The 20,631-nt window shown below is 41.9% G+C and overlaps 1 protein-coding gene across 2 annotated transcripts; it reads right to left on the bottom strand.

Moving 5' to 3' along the window:
• Window positions 1–665: 665 nt before the first annotated feature.
• lrwd1 (leucine-rich repeats and WD repeat domain containing 1) lies at window positions 666–14,150 on the bottom strand. Of its 2 annotated transcripts, none has more exons than XM_083783925.1 (16): window positions 14,060–14,150; window positions 12,583–12,672; window positions 12,216–12,450; window positions 11,520–11,639; window positions 11,039–11,185; window positions 10,820–10,915; window positions 10,296–10,694; window positions 9,431–9,563; window positions 8,097–8,203; window positions 6,406–6,616; window positions 6,155–6,227; window positions 5,836–5,976; window positions 5,149–5,252; window positions 4,792–4,953; window positions 4,162–4,271; window positions 666–1,311 (listed from the first exon to the last, which is right to left on the bottom strand). In XM_083783925.1, the coding sequence occupies exons 2-16, from the start codon at window positions 12,660–12,662 to the stop codon at window positions 1,162–1,164; spliced, it is 2,268 nt and encodes a 755-aa protein (XP_083640051.1). In that variant the 5' UTR covers window positions 12,663–12,672; window positions 14,060–14,150; the 3' UTR covers window positions 666–1,161. The 2 variants fall into 2 exon arrangements, with proteins under 2 accessions (XP_083640051.1, XP_083640050.1); XM_083783924.1 differs by having other exon boundaries at window positions 12,583–12,670; window positions 14,071–14,147.
• Window positions 14,151–20,631: the final 6,481 nt, after the last annotated feature.

Genomic DNA, 20,631 nt, shown 5'->3' with positions numbered 1-20,631 from the left:
GAGGGCCATTCAAGCAGCAAGCGGAGCCCGCAGCACCACCTTCTAGCTCGGGCGGAGTCTGCGGAACCATTGCCCACCACTCCTGAATGAAGTGTCTGGTGCTGGGACTCTGGTGCAACGCACAGGTCCTGGGCCTGGTGAGAGCAGGAGTGGACCTGGTGAGACGTAGGAGGGGCTCGGACAGGAGTCAACCCACAGAGCCTAGTCCTTTTAGTTATAGGTCGTCTAAGTAGACAATGCAATTATGCAAACTACTTCCTGCTTTTATGATTATTCACCAGTATAACTAGTAGAATTCTCTGCTTTAAGGTCAGCAAAATACTGGCACATGGTAGAAAAACAAAACACAATTGACTGCCAGCCAAAATAACTGATCACACACACCTTAAAGGATGGATGTCAACAATAACAGCATTATGAATTATTTCTACTCATTCAGTACCCACCCAGTATTGTACTACAAAAAAATCGCCTATATTGTTTACTTGCACATACAGTACATTTTATATGAAATGTAATTTGGAATCCAACCTGGATGACGGCGATCAAGCCTAGTCAGAAGAACAGATGCTAACAGTAGTCAAAGGTAAGCACATTGATTTATTAACTCAATTTAAAACATGTGCATCAGCAAAAGTACAAAACTAACTAACTATTTACACAACAACATATGAAACAAAGTAATAGCCCAATATGGCAAAACATTGTTTTGAGGATGTTCAAAACTTCATATCTTACATTATCCAAGTATTCACTACAGGAAAATGCTGGCTCATCTGTGACTGGAAATGTTCCAACCTACACTGCTAGCAGACTGCTGGAGCACTGGTACAACATATGATATCATCATAACTTAAGTCCATAACGGATCAAGTGGAACCACACAGGCCACAGTAGAAGGGTTAAATAAATAAAAAACCCTGAATGAAAACCTGATTTGTATTTGTAACAACAGAATTTGTAATCTGTTTGATTATGTCACTACAAATTTCCCTGAACAAGGAACAAAGTTTAAGATAATAAAATAAAAATAAACATTTTGATGCTTCTAAGTCAATGGTAGGCTGGCATGCGCTTTAACCAGCCCTACACAAGGAACAGGACAAGCTCCACTATATGGGGAAGTATGGGGCCAAAGATGCTAAAAGATGCATCGTTTCATCAGGGATTAGCTCTCTTCCACACAACCACCATGTTCTTGTCAGTCAGGGCCACCAGGTACCGCAGGTCAGGATCCATGGCTACGTTGTTGATCGTGGGGCCCTCCACTGGACCCCTGTCTGTTAGCACTGGGGACGGCCACTTCAACACCTGGGAACAAAAGCAGCTAATTATTAGTAGCCAATCAAATTGCATGGAAAGAAAATTCAGTGACACGTGCTTTGGGGACCTACGGGAGAGAGCCACTGTAATCCAAAACTGCGCCCCCCCCACTCCAGGAGGTTCGAAAAACACACTTCAGTGACATTCATTCATTGGCCTAGATTTGTTAGGTAATTTAATTTCAATAAAAACATTGCTTTTTATCAGTACTTTTGTCCATTTTAGTAACTTGACAAAAGCAATGCTAAACTGAAACCAAAGGGCAGAAAGAACAAACTTGCTTTTCCCCGCAGAAACCCATCTACCCACCCATAGTAAACAATGAAGTTCTAACAATCACTGCTTTGCTTACGATCAGAAACTAGCAAAGTGGTTGCCGCAATAGCTTATACCTCCTACTAATTTTGCTAGCCAATTACAATGTCACATCACCCCTGTGATCATGTGTAAGTTTAAGTAATTTGGAGGGGATTTATCCCCCAAAAAAACTTTTTTCTGCAACAAAGGGTCAAATATTTCGCATTTGCGGCACCCCCTATGGATGAAAATGGAATTGATTTTGGCTCTTGGTTGATTAAAGTTTAATCAATGAACAGTATGTCCAATCCATCCCAAATGTGAATCACATGTCACGGGTGGTTTAATTGGACATACTGTTCATTTTGTAAAAAAGGCCCCTCCCACTAACTTCGGACGACGATTACAGCCGAACGATACGGACTACCAAAATTCTGCCCATGGGGTTTTAATCGGATCGGTCCGGAGATCATGTGTACCAATTTGTGTGAGATTGGGACAAAATATGTAGGAGGAGCAAAAAGTGTGTTTTGGAGAAAATGCTAAATGTCAGAAAATCTATCCTGACGGAAATGGGCGTGGCCTATATGGGGAGATGATTCATGACCCAAGGAATCCAGGGATTTTTTTTTTTTTACGACCTACGGTTCAAGAGTTATAAGACAAAACTTAAAGTGGGCTGTTATAGCTTCACAATGAGGCTGACCGATATAATAAGTTAATTAATTTGAGTAATTATTATGAATCTCCCCTCCAAGTTTTTTAACTATAGTGCTTACTGTCTCCGAGGAAAAACTACTTGAATGTGAGTTTTCGCATTTTCCCATTTATGTCAATGGGGAAATGTAATGCACGAATAAATTAATATCAATTAAACTATATACAACATATCCCGATGAAGCCGGACATGTGGCTCAAGTGCGTAGCTGTGGGAGGAGTAGCGAACCAAACTTTAGGGTTCTCTAGAAAGAAACTAGAGTAATTGCTGGGTAATTGCAAAGTATGGTTGCCTCCATCGCAACCATCGCCAGGACTCCAGGAGGTGTTACATTAGAGGCCAAGGCCAAGTAACATGCCATTCAAATTTGGTGCTGTTCAGATCCTGTGTTCCTGACATATGCTCTCGGCCCTGGGACTCAAACTTCGGTCGCTCAATTACCAAGGTTCAATGAAAATAAAAACAGTCTGCACACTGCTATAAGTTCACACTGTTTGTTATTATTACAGATCGCAGATAAATGTTTCAATTCTTCAGGATGAAACAGGAAGTGATAGTGTACAATAATGTCAAGTTCTATCCACCATTTAGACAGCAGGACCCATCTTGACTTGTTTTAGTCTTTGGAGTGGCATTAATGACGGTTTCCCACTTTCCCTCCTACTTGTGAACTGGGTTACCGGTATATTATTTTTATATTATTTGTAAGAATATTCTCCCTTGAAAGTCCCTGTCCATTTTAGAATTGTTCCTGTTTTGGATTGTAGTTTGATTGTGTGTACTTTCTGCTTCTCTGTTATTGTTATTATTGTGGTGGCTTTAAGTTTCTATATATTTTAAATGTACCAACAGTGTAGGAATTATTTATAACCTTATGCACATATGTCTGGCCAGCAAGTGCTCTATGTTGACCTGACTTATAGTATTTGTAGATTTACATATCTCATGCTCTGCATGAGTATATTCCTGACTATTGGTGTGATTTGAAGTTGAACACCTCTGGACGTATACAATTATACAACTTAATATTTGATACTGTATAAAACGATCTATATAAGGCATTAACATGGGACCCCACAAGAAAAACGGAGCAGAGGGAGACCCAAAACCAACTGGAGAAGGAGCACAGAGCTAGATGTCAAACAGAAGGGACTGACATGAAAACAGCTGGAGAGGATGGCGTAAAACAGACAAGGGTGTAAACGATTCATCAATGGCCTATTTTCCGAAAGGAATATAAAGGCCTAAGTAAAGTAAGTAAAACCATCTAAGGCTCATAGCTCTGGGCAATGGGCATGTACCTCAACCTGCTTCTAGAAATTTTAGGAGGTTATGAGCCAAGTGGCTCACCGCCTGTGAGACATTCCAAATTAAGTCCCATGAGCCCAAAAATGGGCCTCACGTGGGTTGTCTTACACAATATAAATTAAGCTTTAGCCTGTTAACTGGCTTAGTCTCACGTGTTCAGACCCACATCATAATTTCTTGTAACGGATGGTTTGAATCACAAGTCAGCATGTCCAGGTTTAGCTAGAAAAAAACTCAGGTAAGGGTTTTGCAATGGCTGCCTGGCTCACTCATGTGAAATGAGCACCATCTGGTGGACATTTTGCACACCAGTTTCATGTCTAGAAAGGTAGCAGCCAGCCAGCCAAATGTATTTCTAAATCAATGTGTTTTACAATAAATTATTTTGGTAATTAAATGTGTTTTGTGCCGTACATTTGACAGTACTTTGGTGTATTTATGCATTTATTTTACATAGTTTCTCACTCCCACAAACACAGCAGCTTAGTCAATGGTGTGGTAGAGCAACACGGTACCTCAGTGGCATTAATGGGACTCCCACTCTGGATTTTGGCTTTGAGGAGGTTTGTGACATGATAGGTCCACAGTTGTCCTTTGTCATCACCACAAACTACAACGGCCTCTCCTATGGCACAAAGGAGTACACGCAAACACGTTATTTTATCTCTTAGTAATAACTTGTATTTTGTTCAATCAAGTACATTTTCATAGGCATGCTAATTCTGTGACATTGACAGTGCTTCACATAGCATTCATTTAGTAACATTATTGAACTACTTCAGCTCAAATTAGATATTAATCTCAACATTATTTATCTGCCTGAACAATTATATAATACAAAAATAAAACAAACAGACAGACGTGTCTCCTCCTTGTGTGCTAATGATGTGGGCCAGAGTCCAAACTAAATCAAATTTAACGTTTTCAGAATCCTTAGTTATGTCTTTTTTCCATCATTACATCTAACTACTAATGAATTAATTTGAGTCTTGAATAGTGTAGTGTCAAGAGTTACAATGTTAAATATCTATGCTATTACAATGAAAATTAGTAAGTGTTACAATGTAAGTCTTCTGGCCTGCCATATTGTTCTGTTACTGTTAGCAGAAACTTTGATGGAATTTAAGTTGTGGAGGCGGACTCACTTGGACAGGTGTTCAGGGCCAGGTAAGGAATCTCCGTGTTGGCCCACTGCAGCTCAGCTAGCACCACAGCACACACCTCTGTGCTCCTCTTGTTTTGCCGCTGGGCCTGGGTCTTGCTCCAGCTCCACAAGTAGATGGAACTCTGCATGTGGGACTTGGAAGCTAGACGTGGGGAAGGGAGAGAGTTTAGCACGCACGTGTTACATATTGTACTTTAGTATTTACTTTACTCACTAGTATGTTAATAGGGTCAAGCTGCACTAGGCTGGTTTATTTTGTTAATTTTATTTATTGTGAACGTAAACAACATTCACTTTCAAATAAGGCATTATTCTAAGAGCAATTAGGTTAACTTACCCAGAATGTCATCAGTGAGAAATCGCAGGCTGTCAATGGTGTGGTAGTTGTGGTCCTTGTCCTCTTGCTTATATATAGGGAAGGTAATCTCCATCTCTGCAGATCTAAGGGGGGGGGGGGACAAGTGATTGCAGCAGTGTTGGTTTTTGATATTTAGTCGACTAAAACCAGAGTGGTGCGATTACATACAAATTAAATGAAAAGACGAGAATTGCGGGTGCAACCTGGTGCTGTACAAACGGGACGAACCGAGGCGAATATGTATATTCTGGTCTGAACGCAGCTTTAGACTACATCTTTTCTGGCACAATTAACATCGCGTTAAGACTAAGACTAAATAAGACTAAGACTAAATATTCTGGAGAAAGAAAAAAAACAGAATTGCAGGTCAAACTTCAATCCTTGTTTATTTTGTTCTATGCATATCTTAATATGGTACACTATCCTGATGTATGTGTGTATTTATTTATACTATAAAACATTTAGTTAACCATTTAAGTGTACTTCAGTGTACAATGAAAATAGCGGATGCACAAGCTCACAATGCATCACATCACGCTGTGTTGTTGTGAATTTGTGTACAGCAGCTGCTCTTTTCTTAAAAATGTATACCTTTTGTTTTAAAATTAACCTATGATGACACACCTGCCACATCAGAAAATAGTGCACATGGCACACAACCCTCACCTCTTCATGGTGTTCTTGTCGAGCTGGATGTTGTAGCAGAACAGGCCGTCCTCACAGGCAGACAGGAGATGTGTAGTGGGTGAGTTGGGAGGTAGGCAGATATGCAAAGGGGTTGCGGTGGTCTCCAACACCAGAAGCTGACTGAGCGGGAGAAGGATACGGCAAGGTTAAAAAACGACTTCATATTAAAAAGAAGGCTTGTCTACCATTGAAAGCCACAGCACGCTTCTGTCCAATTATCAAAGTGAATCGTATAAGCAAACTTTCGAAGACGGGTCAAAACAAATTAGGTAAAATGATCCTTAGTTAACTGACTCACATGACTTTGTAGTTGTATTGGCTGTCCACTCCCCCGATGTCCCACAGCACTATTTTATGATCATATGATCCCGCTACAGGACAGGGCAGAAAGGGCAAAATGAGACAACAAAACAAGAAGAAAAAAATAATATTAGGTAAAATGGGTTACTTTGAAGAACATTTAAAGATATTGCAGTTTAGGCTTGCCTATAAAGTCATTATATCATTATTGTTATGATCATGCTTATGAGAGGAAGCAGAGTTACTAACTGAAGAGGAAGTTGCCCTGTCGGGGGCTGAAGTGAAGGACGGACAGGGCCTTGCGGCTGGCTCTGAACTCCCCGTAGGCCACGTTGGCCCTGGGATGGATCAGTTTGACCAGGCCTCTCTTCCCAGCCACCGCTAGGATACTGCAGGGACGCACCACTCCACCACCCTCCCTGGACATCAGCACCGTGGACCAGGCCAAAGAGAACAACTCCTGGGACATAAAATAACAACCAATTACATTTCCAAATTCATTCAAAACACAAATGTTCCAGTTAAAGCAGTCAATATAAATCTAAGATTGGCTTATTGTTAGCCATCCTGCTCCACCTGGGATGAACTCTACTTAAGACTGGTGTTAGGTGAAGTGTAGCTGTGGTTTGCCGGCTGTAAGTGGATCAGCAGAGAATACCTGTGTTTAACCAGGCTTGATTAGCCCTATTGCCACATCAGACCACATTGCTAAAAGGCCCTGCTTTCTGTGTTTAACTGGCCTTCGTTTTCACACCAGAAAGCTTTACTGCGATCAAAACGAATCCTGCTGCACATTGTCGGCAAGTGCGCTTCGTTTGGCAGGTGTGAAGCTTCATTCGAATCCTAATGCGCATCAAAGAACCGCATTCTACTCCGCCAAAAAACGGGGGTTTCGCGTCTCTTCAAAACGCAGCAGAGTGCGGATCACTGCAGGTGTGAATGCAAACGCATTAAACATAGGGAGTGAATGTACCAATGTGGCATGAATAAGTTGGTATTTGGCACACAAGAAGGAAGGAGAAGGCATTATTACGCAGCGACGCATAAAGATGACCCGTGGACACACGTCGTCTAATGAAGAGATAGAAGCCCAAGCCCTTATTGCAATATGGCCAAACCATCATACAGGCTTATGCTGAAGGTTACACACACGAACAATGCAGTGTACAGGATATATACATAGCAAGAGAATGGAGGAGATTAGGTTACATCATACATTTGCATAATGTTGCAGGTTGCTTAAAGTGCAACAATCCTGACGGGTGGCTTCGTTGATCTGGAGTCAGATCAAAGTGGTATGTGTTTGTGTAGACAGTATAGGCTACTCCTATTAACCTACCAGGTTTATTTAATGTAGGTAGGCTTTAGTAGGCTAGCCGCTACTTTATAAATGTTTAAAACAAGTTAGTAAAGTTGTAGAAGACATCCGTTATCGCACACGCACGCACGCACACACACACACACACGTCCAGTCCCTGACGATACACACTGCAACCACGTTACCATCACTTTACATCCTAAAGTCCTAACTATCACTCAAAGTATATATATATTATTTTTTATTTTTAACACATATATTTCACAGTGTAGTTTTTGAATTGAACACATTGATAAAGGTCCCTGCTGCGTTTCCAAATGCTGCGGTTATACAGCACAATGTGAAGGCAAACCGCAGCAAATTAAATATGCAAGAATCCCAACTTCTCCACCCATTCGCTTCGAGTCTACCGAAGTATTAGGTGGGAATGTGACCTTAGTCTCAGTCTGTCTGCCGATCAGTCTCTTGACACACACACACTCGCACTGTTTTTCCTTTGTTTTGTCAATGGGTTCCCAAATTGGTCTGCCGATAGTCAGCCTGGTCTAATTCAATATGTGGGCATGGTCAGACACCAGTGGGCAGCTAAGTATAAATCAGGCTTTATAAAATGATCACGCACCTCCCCGGGGACTTTATACTTCTTCATCACCAGGCCTGTTTCACAGTCAATCAGGCAAACGGTGTCGCCTCCACAGGTGGCCACCAGGCGGCTGCCTCCAGCGTCACCTGATACAACACAGGAGAGAGTTGCTCATTAGAACATGTACAAACTACAAACACATTTTAACTCACAAGAAAGGCTTTGTACTAGATTTAGCTCATTTCTACATGCAATGAATACAAATTCCTAACAAATGTCACATATTCAGCATTCACAATATTAAAAAAAGATATTGACACAAATGCACACCAGAACCATAAAACCAAACGTAAAAAAGAATACAGCAGCTTCAGTGCAAAGGAGCTTATTCCTAGCCTGGGTTCCAGTCTGATTTGCTGCATTCCGCAGATCTGAAAATGTTACTTCGCAATGGAACCAAGGCTAGCTTATTCCCACTTTAGTGAGAGCAGATGTTGCTGCCAGTGCCTAGGAATGATACACTGCCCCCTTGTGGTTGACGTATGTTGTCCACAACTCCACATGAACCCATGCATCCCTATTCTGGGTCAAATATTTAGCGAAAATAGCAGATCTACAAACTTGCAATGTGTTGCATTTGACACTCATTGAGCTTGTAGACTGGCTATTTTCGGCGAAGCTATTCAGCATAGAGGGGAAAAAAGGAGTGTAGAACCCTGGGAAACTCCAGTCAATGGGGTGTGAGTGATTAAAAGCAAATACACAACGATCTGATTTGCATAGGAATCAGGGGGGCAGTCAGACAGATATTTTGTGAAGCCACTAAGGAAATCGGGATTTCCTGAAAGTTCATATAATGGCCTGTTGTGGCCATTGGGCCCAAAAAACCCATATCCCCATAGAAGTCCATGTATTTGGGCCCAACTTCACCTAGACTGTATTACCTTAATAAACATGGTCATGAATACTTTCTGCTTCCAGTCACTAGTTTAAAGTCTCATTTCTAATGTCATAATATTCTTTTTTGAAAATTATGGTCCCATGTATTTAAAAAATGACCATAAAGTCGCGTATGTTCTGAGGGGCGTGGCTACCGTTACAGTCTATGATCGGGATTCCCCACCCACTCGAGTCAAAATAAAAACCAACTAAGAAGAAGGGGGGAAGTTCCGCCAAAGCCGAAGTCCCGCCAAAACGGATCTAGAAAGATGGTGATTTACAATTCAAGGACTGACCGGCTTCATTTTACGTTCATGTTAGACCCGGGGAACGCTTTGTCCATATTTTTTACAGTCTATGATAGGAATGGATGTCTGAGGCTGAAACACTGATCTGACTCATTCAAACGCTGCAAAAGTGTGAGTGCTGCTCACCGGCGGCAGTAGAGGAATCCTGGCCCAGCGAAGGCTGGAAAGCACAGGCCCACAGCTGGGTGGTGAAGTCCTCACGACTGTCCTGCTTACCATGGCACTGCAGGACGTGGGTGGGCTTCAGACTCAGCCGCTCCTAGGTGGAGATACACATGGTTGGGGGAGGCGGGGGGGTTGGTTGTAAAGTGTGAGACAAGAAACACGAAAGGGACATACCCAGTATGGACCAGAGATAATGCACAGTAATGGTTAAAAGTTTTAAGGTTTAGGAATGGAAGATGAAATCCTGCCTGTATCAGACCCCCAAAGCATTTACATCCTTGGTACTTAAAACTAGCTAAAATGAAATACAAATGAATTGACCACTATCCTTAAAAACAATAACTGGAACTACCCATTAGAATGGATTGATGTTCTCTGGTGTATAATGTGCTACAATTTAACTGTGCATTTACACACAGGCAGCCACTCTCTGGTGCCTGAGGACCAGAATATTGAACTTTTTCATAATTATAAAAAAATAGTTCTGTTCCGTCTGTGTATTTATCTATAATGAAGATGGTGCGCTGACTGGCGTTTCACTTTTACTCTGTGTAGATTTCTCAAATTCTGCCCAAACCAGAACAGGCCCGACGTTTTAGGGCCGGGTCGGGCCTAAAATCTATGCAAATTAGTCGGTTAGGGCCGGGCCTTAATTTTCAGGCCCGTTGAGAACTCTAGTCTGAAGTAATATGGCTGAAAACCAGAGAAAAGTGAACCCACGCTGGTTTGACAGACACTGACCAAAGACCTTGTTGCTGCGAGTATACTACTGTATGTATATACACATATCTAACACATAAGGACAAGTAATTGTAACAATTAATACCTCCATCTTGCCACAAATCAGTTTTCTGGGTGATGCAACATCTGTCTGCAACACAGTGGCCTGAATGTCTTTGTCGACCTCCTTTACACGGTCTTTAGCCTGCTGTTGGCGCTCTTCGGGTTGTTGCTTTTTCGAACTTCCCCTGGGGGTGAGAGGGGCTTGCACTTCTTTTGGGGTGAGAGGGGCTTGCACTGCTTTGCGGGCTGCACCCCTCCCCCTGGTTGTGGGGGCTCCGGTACTTTGGCTCTCTGGGGTGAGCTGCAAACGGCTGGACTTGCGGGGGCTGGCTTCAGCCAGCAGCGATTGGGGATCTGTTCTGGTTATCTTTCTGGGCGTCAAACTCACATTGTTGGTAGCTGCCCCAGTTGACGCCTTCCTTTTGACCGGAGTAGCCATGCTCTGTTGGGACACAATAAATACTGCCAATCAGAAAAACATCCCAAAATAAATTCCCCCACACAGTTCAGAAATAAGCAACCGATCCAAACTGACATGGTAAAATAAGGTGTCTATTGGAATCTTACACAGTGCTTTTTTGTGTCAGTAGCTTCCCCAGTGTCTTCATCTTGTTCTTTTGGCTCTGTCAAAGAGCAGAGGTACTCCTTAGCTATCCTCTCCACCTGGAAACCACAACAAGTCAACAACTGCTACAGAGGCCACAATGAATCCTGCACAACAAATACGTGGTGGTTTTAAGGCCCAAAGTTGATGATGGTGTCTGTGATAGTATGATGGTTCAATACCCTCCATCTGGTGTAGTCGCTGATGGAGTTGGGGCCAAATTTAACCTGCAGACGTGCTGTCTTGATGAAGTCTCTTTCTAAGGCAGCCATTTTCTCTTTGGTGGGGGGATCTGGGAGAGAGAAGTTTGACTCCCACACTGCAATTATCTGTCGACCAAAAACAAAGATGTAATAAAATGTAATAAAAAAACATTATAAGCCCTATCTGTATTGTAGAAGTTAAAAACCGCCACACCCAGGGTTTAGTTACTAATAGTAAAATATCCTCCATTTTAGACTGTCTGCCATCTCCTTTCAAAATAAGAAACAATAAAGACAAGAAGTTAATGTTATTTGATTGATTATTCTTAAATGCTGTTCACTGGTTTTTGTTGTGCTGCACTGGTATCATTTCCAGCTTATTATGCATATAATTTCTACCATAGATTTGACCTTTTCATATCTCAATCCACTGTGCCTGAAAAAGAAACGCAATCCATACCCTGGTCCGGAGGTTCTCACTGTAAACGTAGCGCATGTGGTTGGCCGTGGTGCTGATATCTTTCGCATTGAAGATTCTCAGATTGGGCAGCAGCACCATCAGTTTATAATTGTCATTCACCTGAGGAAGATGTATACTGACTTAACAAGACACTCACAGTAATTATACAACACAGCCAATTAGCCTGCATTAGTCATAGGCAATGGCGAAAGGTGCCTCAGAAAGCTTCCTGGATGAGCTTACTTTTAAAAAGCTATCAAATCAAAGACTGCCTTAAATTTCCTTTAGCTATGCTGCATCATCATTTTGGATTAATCTGCAAAAGGGCTTGAAACTTGAACTTTTTCAGCTGATGATATAAACAGTTAAGTATGGAGGACAGTTTGTTGCTTGGATGCTCTTTGCTCAAGGTCCATATAGCAAGACACCTTTTATAATCCATTTGGAAGTCTGCAAGAACTATATAGTGATTTCTATGGTTAAATAACCCATTCAGGAAGGGAACCCTTTTGGGGTTCTTGTTGCTATCTACAGTATATAGCAAGAATCGGCCTCAGTCCTAAATGGGCTAAAGGATTCATTTTTTGTTTGTTTTTTATTCATAAATGAGGTACAATATGCATTGTATGTCATATTGCTTTGCAGGGAAAAAAAGACCCTTGAAGCCATTAAGAGGGTCCCTGGTTAAGTCCTTACGGTGATATACAGGTTATCCTCCATTTTGAGCTCCTCCATGCTGACGAGTGATTCCAGCGTGGTGACATCCTCCATCTCATTGTTGCTCAGGTCCAGAGAGCTCAGTGCAGGCAGAAGCAGGCCCCGGGGCAGCTCCTTCAGGCAGTTCCCCGACAGGTCCAATCGCTCCAGGGAAGTGAGCCGACCCAGCAGAGGCCCTGGCAAGTCCTGGCACTTCAGACCGAGCCTAGAGAGACTACGTAAAAAGAGTGTGGGTGTAAACGGTCCTCTTTTAAAATATGGTATGTAGGTGGAAAGCAGTCCTGTTTTTTCTAACTACATTCAACTCAGCCCCCTAAAAAACTCCACTCAAAGAAAGAATACTTACTTCAGTGTTTTGATTTGTTCCAGTTTGTTGGTTTTTGGAGTGCCTTTCTCCAGCAACAGTTTCTCCGTTATTTTTTCCATTGTGGTACCTCTGGAAAGGACAAAGAAATCAATGTCAGTTCTAGCTCCCTTATCAAGTAATTACTCTTTACTCTCTGTGCCTGAATAAGGAACTGACTGCCAAGCCAATGGCTTGGCTGATACCAGCCAACAACGCTCACACCCACATCCATCTGCATTAATGCTAATGAAATAGACTGGCTTGATTTGATTAATCTATTCAAAAGGAAATTATCCCCTCCCTTCCCCAACACCTCCATGTGAAATCACAATATGAATAGTGTGTGTAGGACATACCCAACTATCCCCCATTGCCGCATTATTGTCTGCTGCGCCACCTAGGCCTTTTTGGTCATTGTAAGTGAGATGCAGTTCATCCCAAAACAAATGTTTATCCTGTTAACCCATTAACTGGGAAAGCATCTGTGTAACCACCATTTGTTGGCTATACAAACATAGCAGATATACAAACTCATAGTCACATATTCAATTTGTGCCATGCTATTAACCAGTATAGACCTGCTATATATTGGCCCAAATGTGAGAGAGGTTGCCGGGGTCCTCGTGCAATGTGTTAGTCCGTAGTTTTCAATAAAGAACTGAACTACCCGTTTACGTTGAGCGTGATTTGGGACGTGCCTGCTCACTACCGCCATTGGGAACTTCCGACCGAATCAGCCACTTACAAGACTAAAACACTTCTTTATTGAAAACTACGGACTGATACATTGCACACGAACTCAGGCAACCTCTCTAACATTGGGGCAAGAGGGTACATGTTCGGAACTAATTCTGAAATGGTGTCTCTGCAGTGTACACGAGAAGGGAGTCAGGGGACTATGATACACTGACCCTAGCCATGGTTCATGACTCTCGTATTCATACGAGAGTCATGAAGTAACTGCACCCTGATTTTGGCGCTCGCTACATTTACAACTTTTACGTATATATAAACATTCAGATTTCAAATATAAAGTACTCACAATTTGTCCCACGGGTGTTATTTAGTGGCAGCAACAGCGATTAGAATTTCTGCATCCCGCGTTGTTTAATAAAAAGCATTTCATGATAATCATCATGGCAGTCATGTTTCAGGGCTACACTGACCCCGTTGAATGAAAACTCCACACAGACTGCATATTATTGTACTACAAACCATACACAACCAGTCTCAAAACATCGAAGGTAATTAAGCTAAACTAACGTGGAGTGTGTTTTAGCCCCGCTCGGAACCCTACGTACAGTTTGTTTACACTAAAGTGTAGTGTAAACAAACTGTACGGCTAAGAGTGAACTTTACTACCATCTTTTCACCTCCCCATTATGATGACAAAGGAAAACAAGATAAAATCATCACGGAACTCAACCACACGTGTATGTTGTATCAATTTGAATATATTAGGAGGAGCACTACTCACCACGCGTGCACAACAAACAAGCATATATAGTTATAAACAAACAATAACAACGCGTAGCGGCTACGCTTTACTTTCTCTTGCTTTCTCCCGGGAAAACTCAACGCCATTTGCGCATGCGTCGAAAGTGTTGCCGTTTCCGGCGTCGATGTTGGGGCTTCCGGTAAGCGGATTTCGAAATAAAAGCTCATAACAGTCACCCTTGAGAAAAAAGAAAAGTCTAAAAGACTTTATTTATTCCCAGATTTGACATTATACTGACTATAAAGAGGTAAATCTTTCCAAAGAGTATAGGTATGGAGTCAGTTCAGTCTCAAAAGATTTCTCTGATAAGTGCATGCTACAAATGAGAAGGCTCGATCATCTTTTGTTCTCAGATTGGTAGCAGGGAATGGCATAATGAGAAGGCCTATGTCAGAAGACAGCTAAGTTCTCTCGTATTTCCATATGGAGAGATTTATAAGTAATTAATACAAATTTAAAAACAATTCTGGAGTGAAATTGGTAGCCAGTGTAAAGCAGCGAGCATAGGTGTAATATGTGACCTTCTGTAGGCCTATGTATTGGTTAAAAGTCTAGCAGCCCGCATTTTGCACTAGCTGGAGGCGGTGTATAGAGGAGCAACTCAGGGTAGTGAACAATGACTTACAATAGTCCAAACAGGACAAGATAAAAGCATGCTCAGCTCAGTGGCATTGTGGTTAGAGTGTCCAACCACAAGGTCGAGATTCGATCCCCGGTTGGGTCATACTCTGAGGAAAAAAGGGGACCCAGTGCCTCCCTGCTTGGCACTCAGCATCAAGGGTGGAAGGTCTAAAGGTCTATTCATACTCCAGTTTTAGGTGATAAGGTGAGCACCGAAACGGTGGTTGGGCAGCGGTGGCCGAACGGTTTGCGGAGCGGTCTTGATATCGGAAGGTCGCTAGTTCGTATCCCCGGACCGGCACGTTATAATTACCACCGCTGAAGTGCCCTTGAGCAAGGCATTGAACCCCCACCATAAAATGTTCTATGAGCACGAGCAGGGCCTGCACAAGTTCTTGAGCTTAGTCCAGTTACCCTGGGTAAACATAGTAACTTTGCTTACTTTGAGTAAAACAGAGATGTGTTTGGGTGAGCCGTGAGTCACTTAATTACCACTGCAGCGTGACGTCATGTAGTTTTCGGTGGTCACCTTATCACCTAAAAGTAGTATGAATGGGCCTTTTAGTCCCTGCGACATACCAGCATTATGTCCAGGGGGTGTACTTGGCCTACATCATGTCCAGGGGGTGCACTTGTAAGCCTATACATCATGTCCAGGGTTTGTACTTGTAGGCCTACATCATGTCCAGGGGGTGTACTTGTACATCAAGCTGCCTCACAGAAACAGGAGATAGACTCCTTATATTATGGGCCTCATGGCTTTCATGGCTTTCCATCAGCAACTCTCTAACTGGTGGTGGCTTCTGTTCCAATTGCCAAAAGCCTGTTGTCTTGGACAATCAGCTGTCCTTCAATTCACACATTGCAGTGGTCCATCGTGTTTATTTTTTTTTTTAATATATTTTAACATTTTAAAATATTATTATACTGAAAATCAACAGAGAGACACATAATTCCATATTTGAACATTGAGATGACGTCGGAGCGATATGACCTCACACAGTGAGAACACACTGTTTCATCAGGAAGTGCAGCCAGTCAGTGCCGCCAGAATCTAACCTGCATCGTTCAGGATCTAATTTAGAGAACTCGAGTGCTACAGAATAACAGTGTTTCATTTCTGTAACAACAAATCATCACCAGCATGTCCTCCTTGTTCAGCAGCAGTTCCCTGTCCCTCTCTACTTCCCAGTCTGGTACCAGCCCGACGCCTCTCTCCCAGGTCCAGGGAAAAGATAAGCTACGGCAGCTCAATGAACGCCTTGCTAACTACATCCAGCGTGTCATCGATTTGGAGAGTGAGAGATTGTCCATAAATCTTCTCCTAGATGAGAAAGAGGATATAAAGGCCAAGGAGGTGGACAATGTCCGGCAGCTCTACGAGGTGGAGTTGGCAGATGTCCGGAAATCATTGGACGAACTATCTAACACCCGGGCCTGTTATCAGGATGACTACGATAGTCTCCATGAAGACCACATGAAACTTAAAGCCAGGAACCAGAAGAAAGAGGATGACCTTGCTGATGCAGTACATCATTGGAGGAGCATGGAGGCAGCCCTCAACAAAAAGGAAGCTGACTACACCAACCAGTTGGTGAAGAACAGGAGATTCAATAGTGATGCTCATGACCTCCGCAACCAGCTGGGAGATTTTAATGCGTTGCTGACAGACCTCAAGGCCCAGCTAAACTCTGAAACAATGAAGAGAGTGGACACAGAGAACCAGGTGCATACACTCAAACAGCAGCTTGACTTCCAAAGGAATATTACTGACCAGGAGATACAGGATCTCCGGGACAAGCATGAGAACAGTCTGATGGAGTTGGATTCAGGAAGGCGGAGGGAGTTTGAGAGTAAACTGGGTAGAGCCATGCACGAGCTCCGCCTGGAGCACGATGCACACATCCAGCTGTACAAAGATGAACTGGAGCGCAACTTCAATGCCCAGCACACTGCACTAAAGAGGAAGAGTGACGTTGTCACTGCCGCCAAAAAAGACGAGTTGATTCGTGCCAAAGACGATGCAGATGACCTCAGCTCAGAGGTACAGCAGTACCAGAAAGAGACAGGAATGCTGGCGAACCGGGTTCGGGAACTAGAGAGGACCTTGGACAGAGAACACGAGATGTCACTCCAGAGACTAAATCAGAAGGAGCAGGATATGATAACCAAGCAGAGCCAGATACACAACCACCTAGAGGAATATGAGAAACTGCTGGAATCCAAGCTGGAATTGGACATGGATATCAGTGCATACAGAAAGCTGGTATTTTTACTGGAAAGGGAAGAGCAGAGACGGGAAGAGCAGAGATGGGAAGAGCACAGACAGCAACAATCGCTGAGCCCCTCTCACGAACGTAGGAGGGGGAGCAAATGGAAAGGGTGAAGTGGTGCTAAAGGTCCAAACAGTGAGTAAATAATTCTGTCTGTCTGTAAGTATAGTCAGTAGAAGTAGGTGCAAGAAGAAGTATTATTAAACTATTAAACAGTTTGGGGGGGTACAAACTGTGATGTAACACATTTAACAGAAAATTATAGAACTTGTAGGTAAGTTTGTACACAGTGTAGCAGTGTGAACGATTTGAGAAATATTTAATCTTAACTATTTCTGGTATAGCTTGAGTCTGTTTAGCCCGAAGAAAACACTTTTCAGTTGAATGACATTTCTGGAAATGTACCTTTCATTTCTCGTCTTCCAAACTGACTAATACGCAAGTTTTTTGTTCTTTATCCTTATTTTTCTTAAATGTCCTTTACCATTTCAGTTCCGCCTTATCTTGAGGTCCTTGTAGTAAGCATGTATAGGTAATAATGCCCTTATAAGATTAGCATGTATAGGTAATAATGCCCTTATAAGATTATTATTAGGCTAATAAGAGTTAATAATAGCATCAAAACCACATTCATTGTTAGATAAGATATTTATTATGCAGCTTGAATAACTGTCATTGCTTAACATTTTTAGGCTAGTTTTTTGTTGCTTTGACATTAATATACATACTTTATTATGAATGCATTAGCATTTACTTAGTCTAGTCTAAAGTCAGAACCTTTTTCTTAATTATTTTTTATAGATATGTAATTGGATTAATTTCATTTCCAGCTGCAAACAGCACAAGAGCTTCTATAACACCACCTTTGAAAGAAATTGAGGTAAATATGGTATGGTAAAATACATTCTAAAAATGTGATATAGAACATTGCTAACTAGAAAGGGCGCTCCACAGAACACACATCTCCAACTGGCTAGGTTGCCTAGCCAGGGCTGTGTAAGTCAAGGCTTGCAGCTGCCAGTACCCGAGGAATCTGCAGGGGAACTTGGGGAAGTAACATTTACAACATAGTGTTTGGTAAAACTTTTGATTTGTGGCCTCTCCTTATGGACAGAAGTGAAAGAGCATTTTAGAGAGGCATTTCAACATACGATTAGAAATCACCTTTGGCTCTGCGTTGTTTAGGCGCCCCTCAATGTGTGATAAAAATGTGGGACTGATTTGGGGTTCATTTATGGCATTCTTTTGTTAAATAGGCCCCTCCTGCAAACTTTGGAAGGCAATTATAGTGAATGGAATATGACATATCTTAATTAAATATGTGATTTGTATGGGTTTTGGTCAACATAGTAGTAGAAATTCTAGAATAACTTCATTGTATGATCTACGGTTCAAGATTTATCGACTAAAGTGTATTTATATTTATAGGCCAAAGAGTGGAGTGTATTCCTTGGCCTCCTGGCAGTGTGCATGAAACGTATGACATGTTTGGCAAAAAATATATTGTGTCAAAGGTCTCAATAGAAGAGCAGAGAGACTAGGTTATATTGTTTTACATATAGTACAGTATAAAACAGTAAACATACTCTACTGTTATAAATAAACTGTAGTCAGATATGGCATGTGTTGGGTCCTGTCTGACTCATGGTATTGCATTGCATTGCATTGCATTGCATTGCATTCCTTCGCCAGTTCAAACAACACAGCTTTCACCATTGAAATTGCATTACGTAACGTAGGCTACACAATACATTGATCAATTTTATGGGTTTCTTCACCATAGTGCAACTAACATATGGTGAATTATTGTAGTGCAGGTAATTGCAACAACCACCGATCTTGTGAAAATTTTAACTATTAAAACTATTAATAAAACTATTCAAAACTTTCCGTGATTCTGATATGCCCAAAAGAGTGACACCGGGTTAAAAGCTGTTTGTCATCTGCCATTTGGACCCTTTAAGACAAAAATAAGTAAATGAAATAACGTGGGCGAAATGGGAGAACGATCGTTTTGAGATAGTTTGTGTAAGTATTTACAATTAACATAATCCAAAACGCAACGGCTGTCGGTAATCAACACCAGTGTATTTCAAATTTTGAATGAATCAAGTAAATGTACTACCTTTTTCACTCTATCAGGTAAACGAAAATGATGGCCATGCTTTAGTCCAGACATCGTCAGGCGGTCTTTATGGACAATTGGAAATTCTTTATGTACAAAAAGTATACTTCTAGTAGTCCACAAAGATGACACGAAAAGGTGATCTAACATAATAAAAATCACAAAATATTCAAGAAAGGAACACCGATCTGCCTTTTTCTTTCCTTGCAGTGAGTTGACCCGGCAACATGGTGGATGATCGAGTACCGCAATACAGAATCTCTTTGACACTACCTGATATATACAGCAGGCCTACTACATATGCAGATACTCGCATGCATTTATATCATTCAATTACACTCAGTTACTTATTGAATCTCATTAAATATTCATACAAAATAGGTGTAGGCCTATAAGTGAGGGGGGAGAAAGAAATCAGTCCAAGAACTCCAACATGTTTTGGGTTATCCTCATAACTTGATTTGCTGTTCTTTCCGTTCCAAAGTCATCAGATCCTTGTAAGATCACCATAGGGCAGGGGTGTCCAAATCGGCCAAATGCGGCACGAGGAAGAAATGTATGCAGCCCGGCTTCATACATGAATTGTATTATGAACGGCTCGCCCAACAGTATTATGGGACAATCTTACATTGAAGTTTTTTATTCACCTGAGTATAATTTGTCAGCATTCCTTGTTCCCTGTTGTCTCATTCTGAAGGGGTCAAAGAATGTTTTAACTTGCACGTTTGGTTATATTGGTAATGTAGTTGGCCCTTGGGTGTTTTAATATTTTATAATATGGCCCCCTTTGACAAAGGTTTTTGACACCCCTGCCATTTAGGGGAATGAGAGAAACTGCATTAAAAGTCCACTCGGTTACACTTATTTTAAATTTTTAAATGCCAATATAGCATTGTTATTTGTATAATAATTACAGCTCCATTACTGCAATTAATTTGTCCCTCTTTATTTCCATTATTAGGACCCTGTGGGTCACATAAATCGGCCTCCTGCATGGGGGCACTATTACAGGCCTATGTGAAAACAGTAAAAAATGTTGGGCAGAGGTTCTGCTCTGGCATCCAGGCAGTGTGTGTGCACAGTTGCACGTCGATCGGGCCAACAGTGTCGGAGATTAGCTTTTCGCAGAGGCACAGACTTGACACACAGACGGACGGACAGACGGGGTGTAAAACATGGACAACTAGAAAAAGTGCCCTTCTGGGCACAGGTCTCCACCAGGTTATCCACAGATCCGTGCAGTTAGAAGTAAAAACACTTTTCGGCCAGTTATAGCGCCACCTTGAGGCTGAGTTGAAATTGTTCATGTGGCATTTTGTCCTCAGCCTAGTGGGAATGTGGGTGCACAATTTCACGGAAATCACGCGATGTGTTCATGATTTGCAGCATTTTGTTTGAAACTGAGCACTCCTGTGAACTTTGGAAGCCAATCTTAACCAATCAGGATGGAGTGTGAGAAATATGAAAGACCGGTTTGGTTGAATGGCTCTAGAGAGACTGTGTACCAATTTGCGTGATGTTTGGACAAAATC

The sequence above is a fragment of the Protomyctophum parallelum genome (genome assembly GCF_964188405.1).
Source record: "Protomyctophum parallelum genome assembly, chromosome: 1".
NCBI lineage: Eukaryota > Metazoa > Chordata > Actinopteri > Myctophiformes > Myctophidae > Protomyctophum > Protomyctophum parallelum.
This window is presented reverse-complemented; position numbering and strand designations above follow the sequence as displayed.

Excerpts from the sequence above, each read along its gene's own strand:
- lrwd1 (XM_083783924.1), bottom strand. Across the intron at positions 6,228-6,405 it reads ACAGGGCAACTTCCTCTTCA|CGGGATCATATGATCATAAA; the intron begins GTTAGTAACTCT and ends CCTGTCCTGTAG. Across the intron at positions 5,253-5,835 it reads GACAAGAACACCATGAAGAG|ATCTGCAGAGATGGAGATTA; the intron begins GTGAGGGTTGTG and ends CCCCCCCCTTAG.